The sequence below is a fragment of the Vombatus ursinus genome, unplaced genomic scaffold (assembly GCF_900497805.2).
Source record: "Vombatus ursinus unplaced genomic scaffold, bare-nosed wombat genome assembly UNPS02009205.1, whole genome shotgun sequence".
NCBI classification, from domain to species: domain Eukaryota; kingdom Metazoa; phylum Chordata; class Mammalia; order Diprotodontia; family Vombatidae; genus Vombatus; species Vombatus ursinus.
In genome coordinates this window covers 63281463-63296461 of record NW_020948983.1, presented here as the reverse complement: position 1 = coordinate 63296461, position 14999 = coordinate 63281463, and the positions used below count along the sequence as shown (strand labels likewise).

At 38.4% G+C, this 14999-nt stretch overlaps 1 protein-coding gene across 4 annotated transcripts in view; it reads right to left on the bottom strand.

Moving 5' to 3' along the window:
• Positions 1-14999, bottom strand: part of THSD4 (thrombospondin type 1 domain containing 4) — an 865877-nt gene that overhangs the window by 36218 nt on the left and 814660 nt on the right. For all 4 annotated transcript variants that reach the window (XM_027852227.1, XM_027852225.1, XM_027852228.1 and 1 more), the window contains one exon: positions 9345-9518. In XM_027852227.1, the coding sequence (XP_027708028.1) occupies positions 9345-9518 (174 nt within the window). The remainder of the gene's footprint in view (positions 1-9344; positions 9519-14999) is intronic.

The window sequence follows — 14999 nt, the reverse complement described above, 5'->3', positions numbered from 1 at the left end:
ATGCATATTTGCATTATATATGCCACACTTCATAAATGTTCTTTTGGTATTATAGATTATTAAATTTTTGAAAATGTTCCTCCAACATTCTTCCAAGGGCAGCTAGATGGTGCAGTGGATAGACTGATGGGCCTGAAGTCAAGAGGATTTGAGTTCAAATTCAACCACAGACTCTTACTAACTGTGTGACCCTATGCCAATCACTTGATCCTATCTACTTCAGTTTCCTCATCTGTAAAATGAGCTGGAGAAGTAAATGACAAACCACTCTAGTATTTTTGTCAAGAAAACCCCAAATGGGGTTACAGAGTCAGACACTGCTGAAATGACTGAACAACAAGAATCTGACAATATGACACAAAAATAGCTCCATCCAAGTAACTCTATTTTAATTGGCTTCTTCTTCTCCTTCTCCTTCTCCTCCTTCTCCTCCCCCCCTCCTCCTCCTTCTTCTCCTTCTGCTTCTCCTTCTTCCTCTCCTTCCCCTCCTCTTCCTCCTTCCCCTCCTCCCTCTCCTCCTCCTCCTTCCCCTTCTTCCCTCTTTCTCTTCTTCCTGTTGTTGTTTTTGTTATTGAGTTGCATATAAGTTGCTTATTTAAATTCCACACAAATACATAAGGCCATGGGATGACAGATGGAAAGCTGGAAGGGAAATCAGAGGTCATTTAACCCAACCCTTTGATTTTACATATGAAGAAATGAGTCTCAGAGAGGTTGCCAATGATCACATAGCAAGTTAGTGCCCTGGCTGACAGCAGGCCGCATGTTTAAAATCAACATAAATTCATGGGAAACTAAATCATCACTAGTTTGGCTTTTGGGTAATCTCATGTGAAATTGTTTGACAGGTGGCTATCTATATAAAAACAAAACAAAACAAAAAACTTCCTGAGAGTAAATAATTAATGCCTTTACTCACCTAGAATACCTGGGTTTCATTTACCACTCTCCTGCCTCCAACCACTTCATATGGTCCTAAATGCATAGCCATACAAAGAAGAGCTGTGTGACCCTGGATAAGTGACTTAACCGCTCTGTGCCTCAGTTTCCTCATTTGTAAAAATAAGAAGTTTGCATTCGATAGCCTCTAAGGTCCCTTCTAGCTTTAAATCCACGATCCTACAACAAACGTAGTAAAATGAGCACTGATCTTACAGTCTGAAGACTTGAGTTCCTGTAGTAGTTTTGTATGACACTGGACAAATAATTTCAATTTTATGTACCTCGTCTTCCTCATCTGTAAAATGAGGAGAACAATAATTGCATTGTCTGAATCACAGGTAGAAGTGTGCTTTTCAAACTTGAAGGTCCTCAACAAACATGAGCCACTATTCTAAGTTGAATGAATTTCAGAAAGCAGCCAATGAATCAGATAATTTAAACAAAAAGAAATCACTTTGCTCCAATTATATGAATATCTCAGGCTAAAAGTTTTTTTGGCCTGGACTGTCTGTTGCCTCTTCCAGCTCTGAACAGTAAGATACCTAAATTATCCTAAAGGATGGTGAAGTATATCAAATCACAATTAACTCAGCCTTGCCAGACTGTAGGAATTAAAGTAATATCCTTCCTTCTACAAATAGTGACATATCTCATATTTAAAAACCCAAATAATCATACCTCAGTCTGGAAATCTAAGAGTTTGTCCTATGGCTGCATCACATTACATCCTAAGATACCATGTAATCATGAAGACACTTTCAGTGAAAGATTTTATCCTTCAAATAGTTCTTTCCAGGTAATTTCCATTTGAATATCTAATTTAATTCCTTTTTTTCCTTCCCAAGGCAAGATGGAGATTTCCATGAAAGCTTCTACATGTCCTCCATGGGCCTATCTGAAATTACAATGTTGGGCCTGAACCACAGCATCAAATAACCAGGTTAGTGCCAGAGGGGAAAGCACACAAACATTCATCTGCTGAGTGCGGTCAGATCACGTTTTCAGTACATTGACCACAGAGGACTTTCCACAACAAACTTGAACCTGGAAATCTTTTGCCTTAGTGCTGATCACTCTCCCCCCACCCCCAAGAGTCCTTCTTATATTCTTAGACCAATCAGATCCCTGAACAATGAAACAGGGATATGTGAAAAATAAATTACGTATAATGTAGGCCAGTCTTTCTGTAGGGGTAGCTATTATTTTATAGCTAGAATTTTATAGGGGCTCTCAAGTTCTTAACTTTCATTCCCAAGAGTTCACCAATAAGTTGTTTTTGATGATATATCAAATGTGATTTTTTTTTAACCCAAACTAGAGAGACTGCATGGCATAGTGGATAGAGGACCAGCCTTGGACTCAGGAGGATCTAGGCTTGAGTTGTGCTTCTAACACATGAACTAGCAAGCAGTGACCATGGACAAGTGACATAAACCATCAATGCTTTAACAAATTCTTTTTAAGACTATACATTACATGGGAATTGCTAATCTGCAACAGTGGAAGGAGTTTTCACACTAGGAGTTTCCTACACCAATGAAACCATACATCTGGACCAACTATACATGCATATGTGCATTGAAGAGCATGAATCACATGTTTAAATGTGTCCAATATTGGTTTGGGCACCAGACAAATCTGAATACATATCCATCCATCTATCTGGTAGATGTTCTCGGGTAACTTCCTACATTGATAAATCACAGGCTTAGACATTCGTGAATAAAAATATTCTAGAAAGATAGATGGAGAAGTAATATCAAAAATTTTTATAACAAGTTTCTCTGTTAAAGGTCTCATTTCTCAAACATATGGGGAATTCAGTTAAATTTATAAAATAAGAGCCATTCCCCAATTGATATATGGTTGATGGATATTAACAAGCAGTTTCCAGAAGAAGAAAGTAAAGCTATCTACACTTGTATGAAAAAAAAAAACATTCTAAATTAGTATTGATAAGAGAAGTACAAATTAAAACAATTCTGAAGCACTAATACTTTATACCTATCAGAAATGACAAATGCTGGAAGGGCTGAGGGGAAATTGGTACATTAATGAATTGTTGGTGGAATTGTGAACTAGTCCAACCATTCTAAAAACAATTTGGAACTATGCCCAAAGGGCTATAAAACTATGCATACCCTTTGAGCCAGCAATATCACTATTGTGTGTAATTATTGTTAGTCTATGATAGTCTCAGAATTTAGGGTTGTTGTTGTCATTGTTTTAAGATGCATTTCGTTGGACTGAGTGTGCTATATTCCAGAGGACATGGTGGAGTCTAGTGGCTCATAGAGAAGAAACAGGGCAAGGATTCTTGAAATAAATATGGAACAATGTTCAGAGAGTACTCAAACTGTGCATACCCTTTGACCCAGCTATCCAACTACTAGGCTTATACCTCCAAGAAATCAAAGATAGAGGAAAAGGATCTACATATACAAAAATATTTGTAAGAGTTCTTTTTGTGGTAGCCAAATATTTGAAACTAAGGGGCCATCCTCCCACCTGGGAATGGCTAACCACATTGTCACATATGAAAGTAATGAAATATTAATGTACTCCCATGGTTCCCCACCTCTATGAAGAAAGAATTGGAGGCATCCTCAAAGAAATCTTTTCATTAAGCTGCCTAATTTTGTCTCAATCTCTGTCTCTTCACTTCCCTGCTTGCCACATCGAGGCAGTTTGTACATGCTTCCCTAGTTTGAGGCTTCAAAGAACCTAATAGTTTATATCCCAATTGTTAGATTACTTATTTCCCTTTGGAAATATTCTTCTTGGATGCTTCCTGAGTCAATCAAGATTCTGTCTCATTTCAGCATTTCTTTGCTCTCTCTCACAGTCTCTTTTTCATTCCCTATCCATGAACTCTGTCCTTTGGCAGTTTTCTTCTAACCTTGACTCGTGTGCTTGTCAGACACACAACCAGCAGCTAGTATCTGATTACAGAGATGTAAAAAACACTCAAACCAATTGGAAAGATGTATTTTCCACTTTACTTTCTAGGGAATAATAGAACAGGATCCCCCTAGTATTTTTTTAATGCTAAGATGGTGCTGAGTTCTCTGTCCAAAGTGAGAGAATTTAATTGTCAGTTTCAGTTAGCTAATTTTTCTTAGTAAACCTTTAGCAACTTACTCCAGTTATCAACTCAGAAAATTTAAATTAATTTTATTCATTATAATACAACAGAACAAAATAAGCAGAAGCTAAACTGGTTCTGCTGGATTGAGCTAGGTGATAGAAGCTGCCAGAGCAGGGTACCTAACAGGAAAGATTGACCAAATGATGAGAAAGGCTAACGTTTTCAAATAAGTTTAAGTCTGTAATGAGCACTGAAGTCATGCCGATCAGCTGGGGCATGAGTTATAAAGTTAAGGCATATAAATCACAGGTCACATTAAAAAAAGATTAAATGATATATGTATGATATTACAATCAACACACCATAGACTCTGTGATTTCATCATTGTGTGGGTATTCCTTTCTTTCTATTGGCATACTACTAAACTCCTACATTGTTGGGCTAATTAAGAAAAATTTAGCAATGGATTCTGGTTGTAGTTAGCTACACTGTCTTTCTTCTCCTCATGACTGACATCTAGTCCCTGGGCCTATGTTCCAAGATTTTCTAGATTGGTTGCCTTTCAGAAGCCAGACATACCTCCATGCCACAATATGGGAGAACTTTACTAGAGGTTAAAAATTAATTTAATGGAAATGACTTTTTGAAAAGGATGTGGGATCCTAATGGTTGTATCTGAAGTGGAAAATGAAGCATGATTGCTAGCCATACGTCCATATTGAATCAGAAGATGTAGAATGGTTATGATTAGTCGATTGTTTTAGGGTTAAAGAAAGGAGGGCATTCTTACTCAGGATACACAGGCAATATGTGGAAGACAAGCAGTAATGACCAAAAGATCAAGGGTGAAATGGAACAAGGAAACAGAATGTTTAGCATACTGTTTTTTTTCCAGAGAGGGAAGATCCTACCAATCGATAGGAAGCAACAATTCCATAACAAATCAAACAACTAGAATCAGTTAATAATTTTTTCTCAATTGGCTAAGAACCAAAAAAGTTTAGTGGAGAGAAGGGAGTACCCACATACTGATGAAATTACAGAGCCCATGACATGATGATAGTAATATCTTTCCACTTACAAAATATAATTCAATATACACATGAGATCTATATTAGAAGGACACAGAAAGCAACCCCAGTTCACTGATGGGAGTGCTCATTCTGATGAATACCCTTGACAAATATCTGGAAGTAGCAACTAAACATATTTAAGCCATATCAGCTGCAGAGATGTGATTTGATTATGAGTTAAATCTCTGGGATTAAGCAGCACAGACATAGGAAGCTTTGGGGGAATAATAGTTAATTCATAAATAACCCTCTGGAAATGGCTTGTCTTTTTTATTCCAGCTTTATTTACATGCTAACATGGTTGAATTGATCCCAGGAGGACTGTAAACATACAATAGCTCTCCCTTAAATTTGATTTTGTGTCCCATCTTTTGAAATTTAAATAAGTTTTTTCATCACCTCTTTTTTCTCTTGATACAACAGAATATATTTTATATAATGAAAAACAGACATGCCTCCTATAAGGTTGCCTCAGTCATCATTTTAAATTATGTTTATAAATTGTAATGAATTGCCATCATAAAATTGCAAAATCATGCTCTAAATCTTGCTCTAATGTCATTTGGCACATTCTCCATTTATAATTTTGTTCCTGTGTCACTAGCTCATGTCTTTAAAGTTGTTCCATTTAATATTGAATTTTTAGAAAACTGATTAATGCAATTAAGCAGGGCATCCATGTATTTATAGAGATAGGGATAGAGATTCAATCAATTATGTAGGGAATTTTTGGGTGAGCAAAGTTCGGAGTGAGTTTGTAATTCTAAATAGGTCAGGAGAATACCATGTGGGGTTGACCTGTTTGAAATTTCTTTACATCTTGTTTTTTTCATGGTATCTCTCTTTGTTTGTACTCTTTCAACATTGCATCATTTTGTGGATATTCTAACAGAGAGAAAAAATGCATACCTAAGCATAGAAATGTGTGCTTTGAGATACAACTGGTTGTACCTGAGGAGAAAAGTAATTTGTAAAGCTTACGCCAGTCCAAGGCACCACTGTTATTTGATGGAAGCTAGCTAAAATGCTGAGTTGAAGAGGATCTACACAGTACTCAAAGGCCCTAACTAGCTTCTAGGGAACATTCATTCATTCGAACACTTTTACTACTATCTTAGGTTCTAGGGAAATACTAGGATAAATAAGGCTTGGTCCTTGGAAGCATCAGTAGGAAAAGGTAAAAAATGTTTAAATATAAATACAATACAAAATCCCATAGTAAGTACATGTGAGAGGGATGAATAGGGCTCTATGAGGGTTCCTTAATTCTAACTGCATTTTCGGGGACAACAAATATTACATCTAATTAATCTAATGTCACATCATTTTAATCTAAGTTTATTCTGCAATTTCAGGTTGATAGATTGATTACTTCCTCTCTAAACTTTAGTTCCTTCCAATTGCCCTCTTGATTTTTTAGAAATACATCTAAGTTTCTTACCTACACCTCTAATAAAACTTCACTTTTTTGAAATAATCATTATTTCTCTTGGATTTCTGATATTTTGTTTCTACCTGTCATTTAGGGGAAAATTGTATCTCCCTCTTTAGGTTTACTCCACGAAGTCATCGGATATAGTTTGTCTCTGTGGTTGATAGCTTTGAAACCAGGCTGGAGAGTTGTGGTTAATAAAATATTGTGTTTTTAAAAATTTCTTCTGAGATATATGAGGTATGTTGAAATCTTTTCACTTTCCTGTGCTCACTCTCTCCTTTGAGGGCCTGGGAAAAAATAAATGTTTTCCTCTGAAGCCAGGCATGGTGATGAGTGGGGCTAGTAATTGGTTGAGACTGAACAAAACAAAACAAAACAAAACAAACAAAAACCATGTATAGTAGATGAGCCCTCATTTATCTTGGATGTAGCTTGTTTGAGCACAGCTATTTACATGTTGTCTCTTCCATTAGATTTCGAGCTCCTCAAAACCAGGCAATGTCTTTTGCCTTTTTTTGTATCCTTAGCAGTTAGCAGTTAGCTCAGTGTCTGGCACATAGCAGATGCTTAAAAAATGTTTATTGCTTGGTTGACTTCGTTAATACATCTTTGGGGCTAATAGTTATCCAGTCAAGTAGTTCTGTTTTATTTTCCTCCTTCTTTTAATACCACTTTCTTCTGCAAATGTCAACTACATGCTTACCAGTGTTTATTAGTAGGAAGCTGGTCTGAGTATACTGAGGGAAACACATATATGTGTTTCCTAGTTAGGGGTTAGGCACCAAGATGATGACAAAATCCCTTTATACAGTACTTTGTCCTTCATGTCTCGTGGGTCTCTGAAACAGGGATAAATTATCAAATACTTTAAATGTATCCCTGTAAAGAAGAGGTCTTGATTCAGATCCTTAGATCCTACAGAAGGGTTTCCTTTATTAAGAGAAATTTCACTGTACAAATAAGTCAACCCTTGGTTAATTGCAAAACTGATTCAACTACAAAATATCGAAGTCCCCGACCACTTTGGCTAACTAAGTTATTATTTTACTAGTCGCTATTAAATGAGGGAAATATTTAGAGTATATGATCTCAAGACTCTAGATTCTAATCCTTAATATTTTAAGGAAAGAACAATAGATTTTTCAGAGCAAACGGAAAAAAAAACAATTCTGACAGAGGAGTGAATGTTTGTGAATAACTAATTCATTTATGATTCAGAGAAAAAAAAGAAACATAACTTCAATTTGTTTTCTCAGCTTCCAACATTCAAGGCTGAAAAACCTTTTTGAGGAAGAAAAAAATTATTAATTACAAAAATATCTCCTTCAATGAAGGGGGAGATAAATGTAGCCATGCCTGGCTCTAAATAAGGATTTCAAATTAAGTGTTTGATCTAGCAAGGGAACATATCAAAATGAATGCAAATTTACTTCAAAGCGGGTGGGGGGGATTTATATGTTATCATTAAAGGAAAAATAGTTTTAGCACAAATAAAATGAACCTTGAATGACTTTTCAGGTAAAATTACACCATTGAAAATAAGCGTATGAAATGGCTTGGGCCATGGTACACTAAGTTATTTTCATAGCGGGCCTTCTAAGTCCCAAAGGCATTCTGAGTCTAACGTAACCCCTTAATCACTGAGTGACTGACTTGTGCCTCACAAAGAGGACATAACAAACAAACTACCAATGCAAGGTCACATTGGTGCACACCAAACTTGGAGTCAGAGAGTTAGTCTGAATCCTGGTTCTGTCACTTACAGTCTGCGTCACTCAGGGAATGTTCTGAACCTTTCTGGGTCTTGGTTCTTCATGTGTAAATGAAGGGAATGGACAACATGACCTCTAAGGTGCCCTCTAGCTCCAAGTCTGTGATCCCATGAATAGAACCTTCTTTAATTACAGGTGGCTTCAAATTTGTCCATATTGACCATTGTGGCTAGCCAATAATTTTGTTTTCAAATCTTGGCACATCAACAACGTCTCTTGGATATTCTGCCTCTTAGAAAAGCAAAAACAACTTCATGACTACATGTCACAGCTAAAAACAATCCTGAATTTTTAATATGTAGTTGGAATTGGGGGCATGGACCAATAGTGCTTAGATTAGAATCAAGACCTATTCCTAGGTTTTCAGGAGACCAGTTATCCCCATTGCCTGGGTATATTCCATTTGCTCTCTCTAGCTTGAGGCTTGGCTCCTTATAAGTCACACTGATGCCCCAGGGGCCATCTCATGGATACACATTTACATGACTAATTATTTGGAAGCTGGGAGCAAATCACATGAGCTGGACATCTGCAGATAATGAACAAGGAGGCCAAAACCAATAAGTTTGGAGACAAATGGTCCCAATGAGATTGTTTTATAAAGAATAAAATGAGCTACATTCAGAAAATGAAAACTAATAGGATTATCTCCCACTACTTCCCTATACTTCATGCTCTAACCAAATCATTCCCTAAACATGCCGTGTACTTTTCTATCTCTGTGTCTTTACTCATGTAATTTCTTTCATGTGGATTGCTCTCTTGTCCATTGGAAACCTGCCCATTCTCCCATCAGGATGCCCATTGCCTTAAAAGCATCCTTCTCTTTAGGGTAAGAGATGGTAGCAATCTCAGTTTATACAGTTCATATACGTAGCTAGAGGCTGGGTCTGACATTACAGCTTTATCATTGTTCTCTTCAGTGCTATATGTTTGTATATATTTGTACAGGGATTGGGGGTGGTGATAATGGTGGAGCTTAAGAGCAATATGACTTATACTCAGAAAACAAGTACTACTCCACTGAGTCTTACCCTTTCACTCCACTCTGTCAGGAACCAGCTCTTTGCACAGGGCCCCATATCACAGTTTTCAATGTCATTTGGCCGGAGCTTCATGTTACATTCTTCATCATCGACAACATCCCCAATGTTGCTGACACACTTCACATCTCGAGTCCTTTGCCCCACACCACAAGGTACTGAACACTAAAAGGAAATATCCTTTAGGTCAGTGGAATATCAGGCTTTATTTATTATACAGAGAAAAATGATAATAATAACTGACACATAATACCTTAAAGTTTTTAAAGCACTTCATATATGTTATTTCATTTGAGCTTTGTGGCCCTGAGAGGTGGGTACTGCAGGCATTATTAATCTCTTTTATTTTTGTGGATGAGAAACATGAAACATGAAAGATGAAGTGATTTGCCCACGGTCACACAGCTTATAAGTGTTAGAAGTGGGATGTGAACTCTGGTCTTCCTCCATCACTCTATTCACTCTGCCCTCCACCCTGCCTTTGAGAGACACATGAATTGTGATGTCAGTTCCAAGGCATCATTTCCAGACAGAATTTCAAAAAAGGGCTACTTTGTCCTTCGTTAACTGCTGTATAAGAATATGCTCAGTAGAGACAACTCCCCTATTCATGGTGAGCTCCCCTCGGTGAGTCTGGTGAGGTAGAGAGGTAGTGTAGTTTAGCAGAAAGAATGCTGGATTTGGAGTCAGAGGTCTTGGGTTTAAGTCATTTAACCTCTATAACCCCAGGTCCTCATTTTTAAAATGAAGGGATTGGTTTAGATGACTTCTAAAGTTTGTTCTGGGCAGTTTGGTGGTACAAGTAGATAGAATGGCCAAGCCTGGAGTCAGGAAGACCTCATCTTCCTGAGTTCCAATTTGGCCCCTGGGAAAGTCATTTAACCCTGTTTGCCTCAGTTTTCTCATCTATAAAATGAGCTGGAGAAGGAAATGGCAAATCGTTTTAGTAGTACCTCTGCCAAGAAAACCCAAATGGGGAGGCAGATTCAACTGAAAAATGACTGAACAACAACAAAAGTCTCTTCCAGCTCTAAATCAATGATCCCCATGACTCTGTAGTTTTGCCCATGAAAAACTCCATCCAGGGACCTTTTTTAAATGCCCTTCTTATCAAGCCACTGTCTCTATGTCTATTAGCCATATTATTTTCTATTATTACAAACCAAATACTTAACAGCTGGGAAGATGCCATTTGTATAAAGATTGGGAGGATCAGGGTGGGGAAGGTATTTCAATTATTTTTGAGCTTTGCCATTTGGCGGTAAAAATGTTGTTAGTCCCATGTTTTAAATATTATATGACTTGGGACTTCCCAGGGAGAAAAAGTCAACAGAATGTTAGCCGAGACCTCAAAGATCACTTAGTTCAATCCTCTCACTTTACATGAGGAAATAGAGGCCTCAGGAGGCCACATGACTCCTTCAGCAGCATGCAGACTCAACCTAAACTTCCAGGTTGGTCTTAGACATGATAGGGTACATTAGAAGGTAATTTGTCTGCAGAATTTTTAGATCCCAGGCACAGCTCACATCTTCCTAATTTCCCTGAATCTGCTATTTGACCTAAGTGTGCTCCCTTATCCCATAATCAATTGGGCAGCAGGGGCAGGGAGAGTTCTTTCATCCCACAGGAATATTTTCCTACTCCTTGGATTTCATAAGGGCTAAGGTTTGTGCTGGGCTTTGAAAGTTCACACAGTATCAGGATAACATCTTGGCCACTTTCACATCTACTTTGAAATTTTTATGCAAAATAGACACTAGCTTGCAAACATTTTAACTCTGCTTCCTACCAGACAGTAGTGAAAATAAATAAGATTTGTATTATTCTCTAGTTAGCTTGGCATAAATTATTACTCCAGGGGGAAAGATCAAGTGACCATTTGAAAAGCTCCTGGGTACAAGGGCAGTGGAGACAAGCATGGAGATTTCAAAGCACTATTGTGATCTCTGGTGCATGCCTAGGTGAGAACAACACAGATGAAAAAGATTTACAGAGTATGAAAGCTTGCCTATTTCTTTCTACATTTTATTTCTGCTTCCATTTTTCTTTTTTTTCTCTTACTCTTCTCTTTGACTCATTCCCTTTTTCATTCTGCTCCCCTCATCTTGTTCTCTCTTCATTATTTTAGCCAAGCAGATGTCCTTTAAAGGCTCATTCTCTGTCTCCTTTCCCCATCAGCATGTATAGAGCACACCGCACTACCAAAGTTTATTTCAGGGATATTCTTCTAAATCCCTAGCCCATGGTTTGCCACGGAAAATGTAGCCATGTATATGCCTTTGAATGAAAAAGGATGGACCACAGTGTCATGGGTTTTTCAGAGCTTAGAGGTGACCAAGTCTAACTCACTTCATTTTACAGGTGAGGAAAATGAGACCCAGAGAGGGAGGTTAAATGAATTTCAGTTACAGCTAGTAAGTATCTGATGCAGGAGTCAAACCCAGGTCTGCTTGTCTCCAAGTTCAATGCTCTATCGATTACACCATGATGCCTCCAGGAAAACATTCTTTAAGGCTGCTCCCAAGAAAAGATAAGGAAAGTCTTTCATTAAGACTCACTCAAAACCTCAGAGTATCATGAAAGTCTTTTGGTTGACAGAGTGATCAGTGGCCTCTATAAATGAAGAGAGAAACCAGGAAGATTAAGCAGCTGCCATGATGTAGGGAGTAGGGGTGGAGACATTGTGGATTGGAAACTTTGGGTAAGTGGTGTTAAACTCAAAAAGAAATGGTGGGCCATTAAACTATATGTGGGCAGCTGGGTGGCTCAATGGATAGAGTACCAGGCCTTTGTGGAAGAGTATCTCATCTTCCTGGGTTCAAATGCAACCTTAAGACACTTACTAACTGTGTAACTGGGCAAGTCACTACCCTGTTTGCCTCAGTTTCCTCATCTGTAAAATGAACTAGAGAAGGAAATGCAAACCACTTTAGTACCTTTGTCAAGAAAACCTCCAAAAAGGATCATGAAAAGTCAGACACTGAAAATGACAGAACAACACGCTATACATAAGGATGCATGTAAGCTGCATATTGACTTAGAAAACCACATATAAACATTGTTTATATTGTACTGTGTTTTTATTTAATTTGTTAAATATTTCCCAATTACATTTTAATTTGGTTTGGGCTGCACTTGGGAGTGTTTTGTGTCACATGGGGCCAGAGGACCATGTGATTGACCCCTCTGCTCTAGAGTACAGCTTCTAGGGCATTCCCCCTAAGGTTGCCTTAGTAACCTAATTTGTTTATACTTAGCATGTATCTACTTATTTACATGTTGTCTTCCCCATTAGAGTATGAGCTCTTTGAGGCCAGAGACTGTTTATTACTGTTCATACCCTTGGTGCTAAGCACCAAGTTCTTGGCACATAGTAAAGGCTTAATTAATAAGCTCTTAATTGATTGAATATTTGAATTGTAAAGGATTTTAGAGCTTTTGAGAAATTGAACTGAGTTGAATGTCATCCAACACTCACATTGTGCAGATAAGGAAACTGAGGTCAAGAAAGGAAAAGCTAATTGTACAAGGCTGAAGAACTGGTTTTGTTGTTCATCTTTCTTTCTTTCTTGAAGGGGACCAATGACATCAGGAGGGTGGTGTCTTGACTTGCAAGTGAATTGGATCTAAGTGAGGCAGAGCTGTGTGAAGTCATCAGCCTCATTCTCTCCTCCAGAGTCATCCGAGTCCAGTGGCAAGACATAGGTCAGGATGACTGGAAATGGCCCTGGATGCAGTGGGAGACCTTGGCCTTTTCAAGCTAGGGTCTCTCCCGGGTCTCACTTTGTCTGAGGTAACACCCATTCAGTGATTTAAGACTAGGTAAGAAATGAGGTAGAAAATGGCCTCGTTTGCTTACTTAAAAAAAAAAAAAATCAATCTAGGAAGGGAAGGCCCTCAGGGTTTCTGGCCACAGCAGAACAATTCTTATTTATACTCAGTCATCAAAATCCAAACAGTGACCAAATGAGACTTGAGCTGGGCCCTATTCCTGGCCAATCAGTGAGAGCCAGAGTGATTTGGGTTTAAGCTCCATTTAATCCCAGTGTTTTTCAGAGCTCTATTTTAAGGAATCATAAATGAAACTACAGGACAAAAGATTTATTTGTCCCCTTTTTCAGGGAAAAAATGATAGAATAAATAAGTAGGACAGAGGAAAAAAACTGAGTTCCCTAAGCCCCAAGATATCTTGAGAGGTTTAAACAATCAGAATTTATATTCCTTTGGGTAGATCACCCACATGTGCGGGTATGATTTCCCATGTGGACAGAAGGAAGAGGAAGAAGGGGGAGAAAAAGAAAGCAAGGAAGGGACAGAGTGAGGCAGCGCTGTAGAACTAGGTCATGATGGACCACCCAGGTTTTATAATTATAACTTATAATTATAATTCTGGTGATTTTTAGGCAGAGAGGATAAAAATTTAAAAAAAGCAGAGGGAAAGAGAAACCTCAAAAAGAATGAATATGAGAAGAAGAAAGGAAAACTGTGCCTTCCCCACTAAGGTTACTATCCATTTACTCTGTGTGTATCTTGTCTATATCTATTTTTATGTTGTCTCCCTCTTTGGAATGTAAGTTCCTTGTGGGCAACTATTTTTGTCTTTCTTTGGTACCTAGTACTTTGCATAGTGCCTGAAGAATAATTAGCACTTAATAAATGCTTGTTGATTGGGTGCCATTAAAGCTGCCTTGAGTTGCCCTGTTGGAGCAGAGGCATCTTCACTAAAATTAATGGATTGCAGTGCTGGAAAGTCAAAGGCCCGAAAAGACTGTGGGGCTTGTTGAAAGTACTGTACTGATTAGCCTGGCCCCTTGCTCCTAGAGTCCACTAACCTTTGCAGATAGGGCTATGCAATTTCCACAGATACATTCCCATTCTCTAAACTCTGGGACAAATTCTGTTCTAAGGAAGGGAGAATTTTCGGAATGCTAGACCAGGAGGATGGCATGAAATTAATCTTATTACCGGCTAATCTGATGTCATACCTCTGTTCCAGAAACTAAAATTGAGTTTTGACTATTCCTTTTGACTGAAATGTATACAAAATCTGTTCGAACTTCAAGCCTTTCCTTAGACTTGAGGCAGCCGATCAAAAGCCACTGCTATTTCAGTGATTTACTCAAAGCTTCTGCCTTGTAGCCTAGTACCAGTAACTGGGCCCTGTTTTGATTCCTTGCCTGGTATCCCAGTACTTACAGAATTAAGGTCCTGTCTTATATCCCAACCCTTAGTCTTTCTAAAGATGGGACTCTTCACTAATCATGGCAGAGTACATGATATCTGTTTCCACACCTTTCAGATTCTGATTTCTGTCAGTTGTCTGTTGGCAGAATGTCTTTTCCCTCCTCCCCCAGCCCCTGCTTTCACGTTCCACCTACCTGCTCAGATATCTGCCTATTGCTTCATCCTGAACCTTCCCAGTAATGCCTGTCAAATTGCCTATACCTTTCGGGTTCCCCTGCCTGGCCCCTATCAGGCTCCCTGGTCCTTAGGTAAGAGGCATCTCTCATTTAGCTTATTCCTGCTCCTGGCCAAGGTCCAGTTTTGACTGATATAGGCTATGTCTTCCTGAACGACCGAGAATGAATGAATTGAATTAAAATGTAAGAGGTTGCTTTCTGCCCAAAGGCTCAACACATCCGG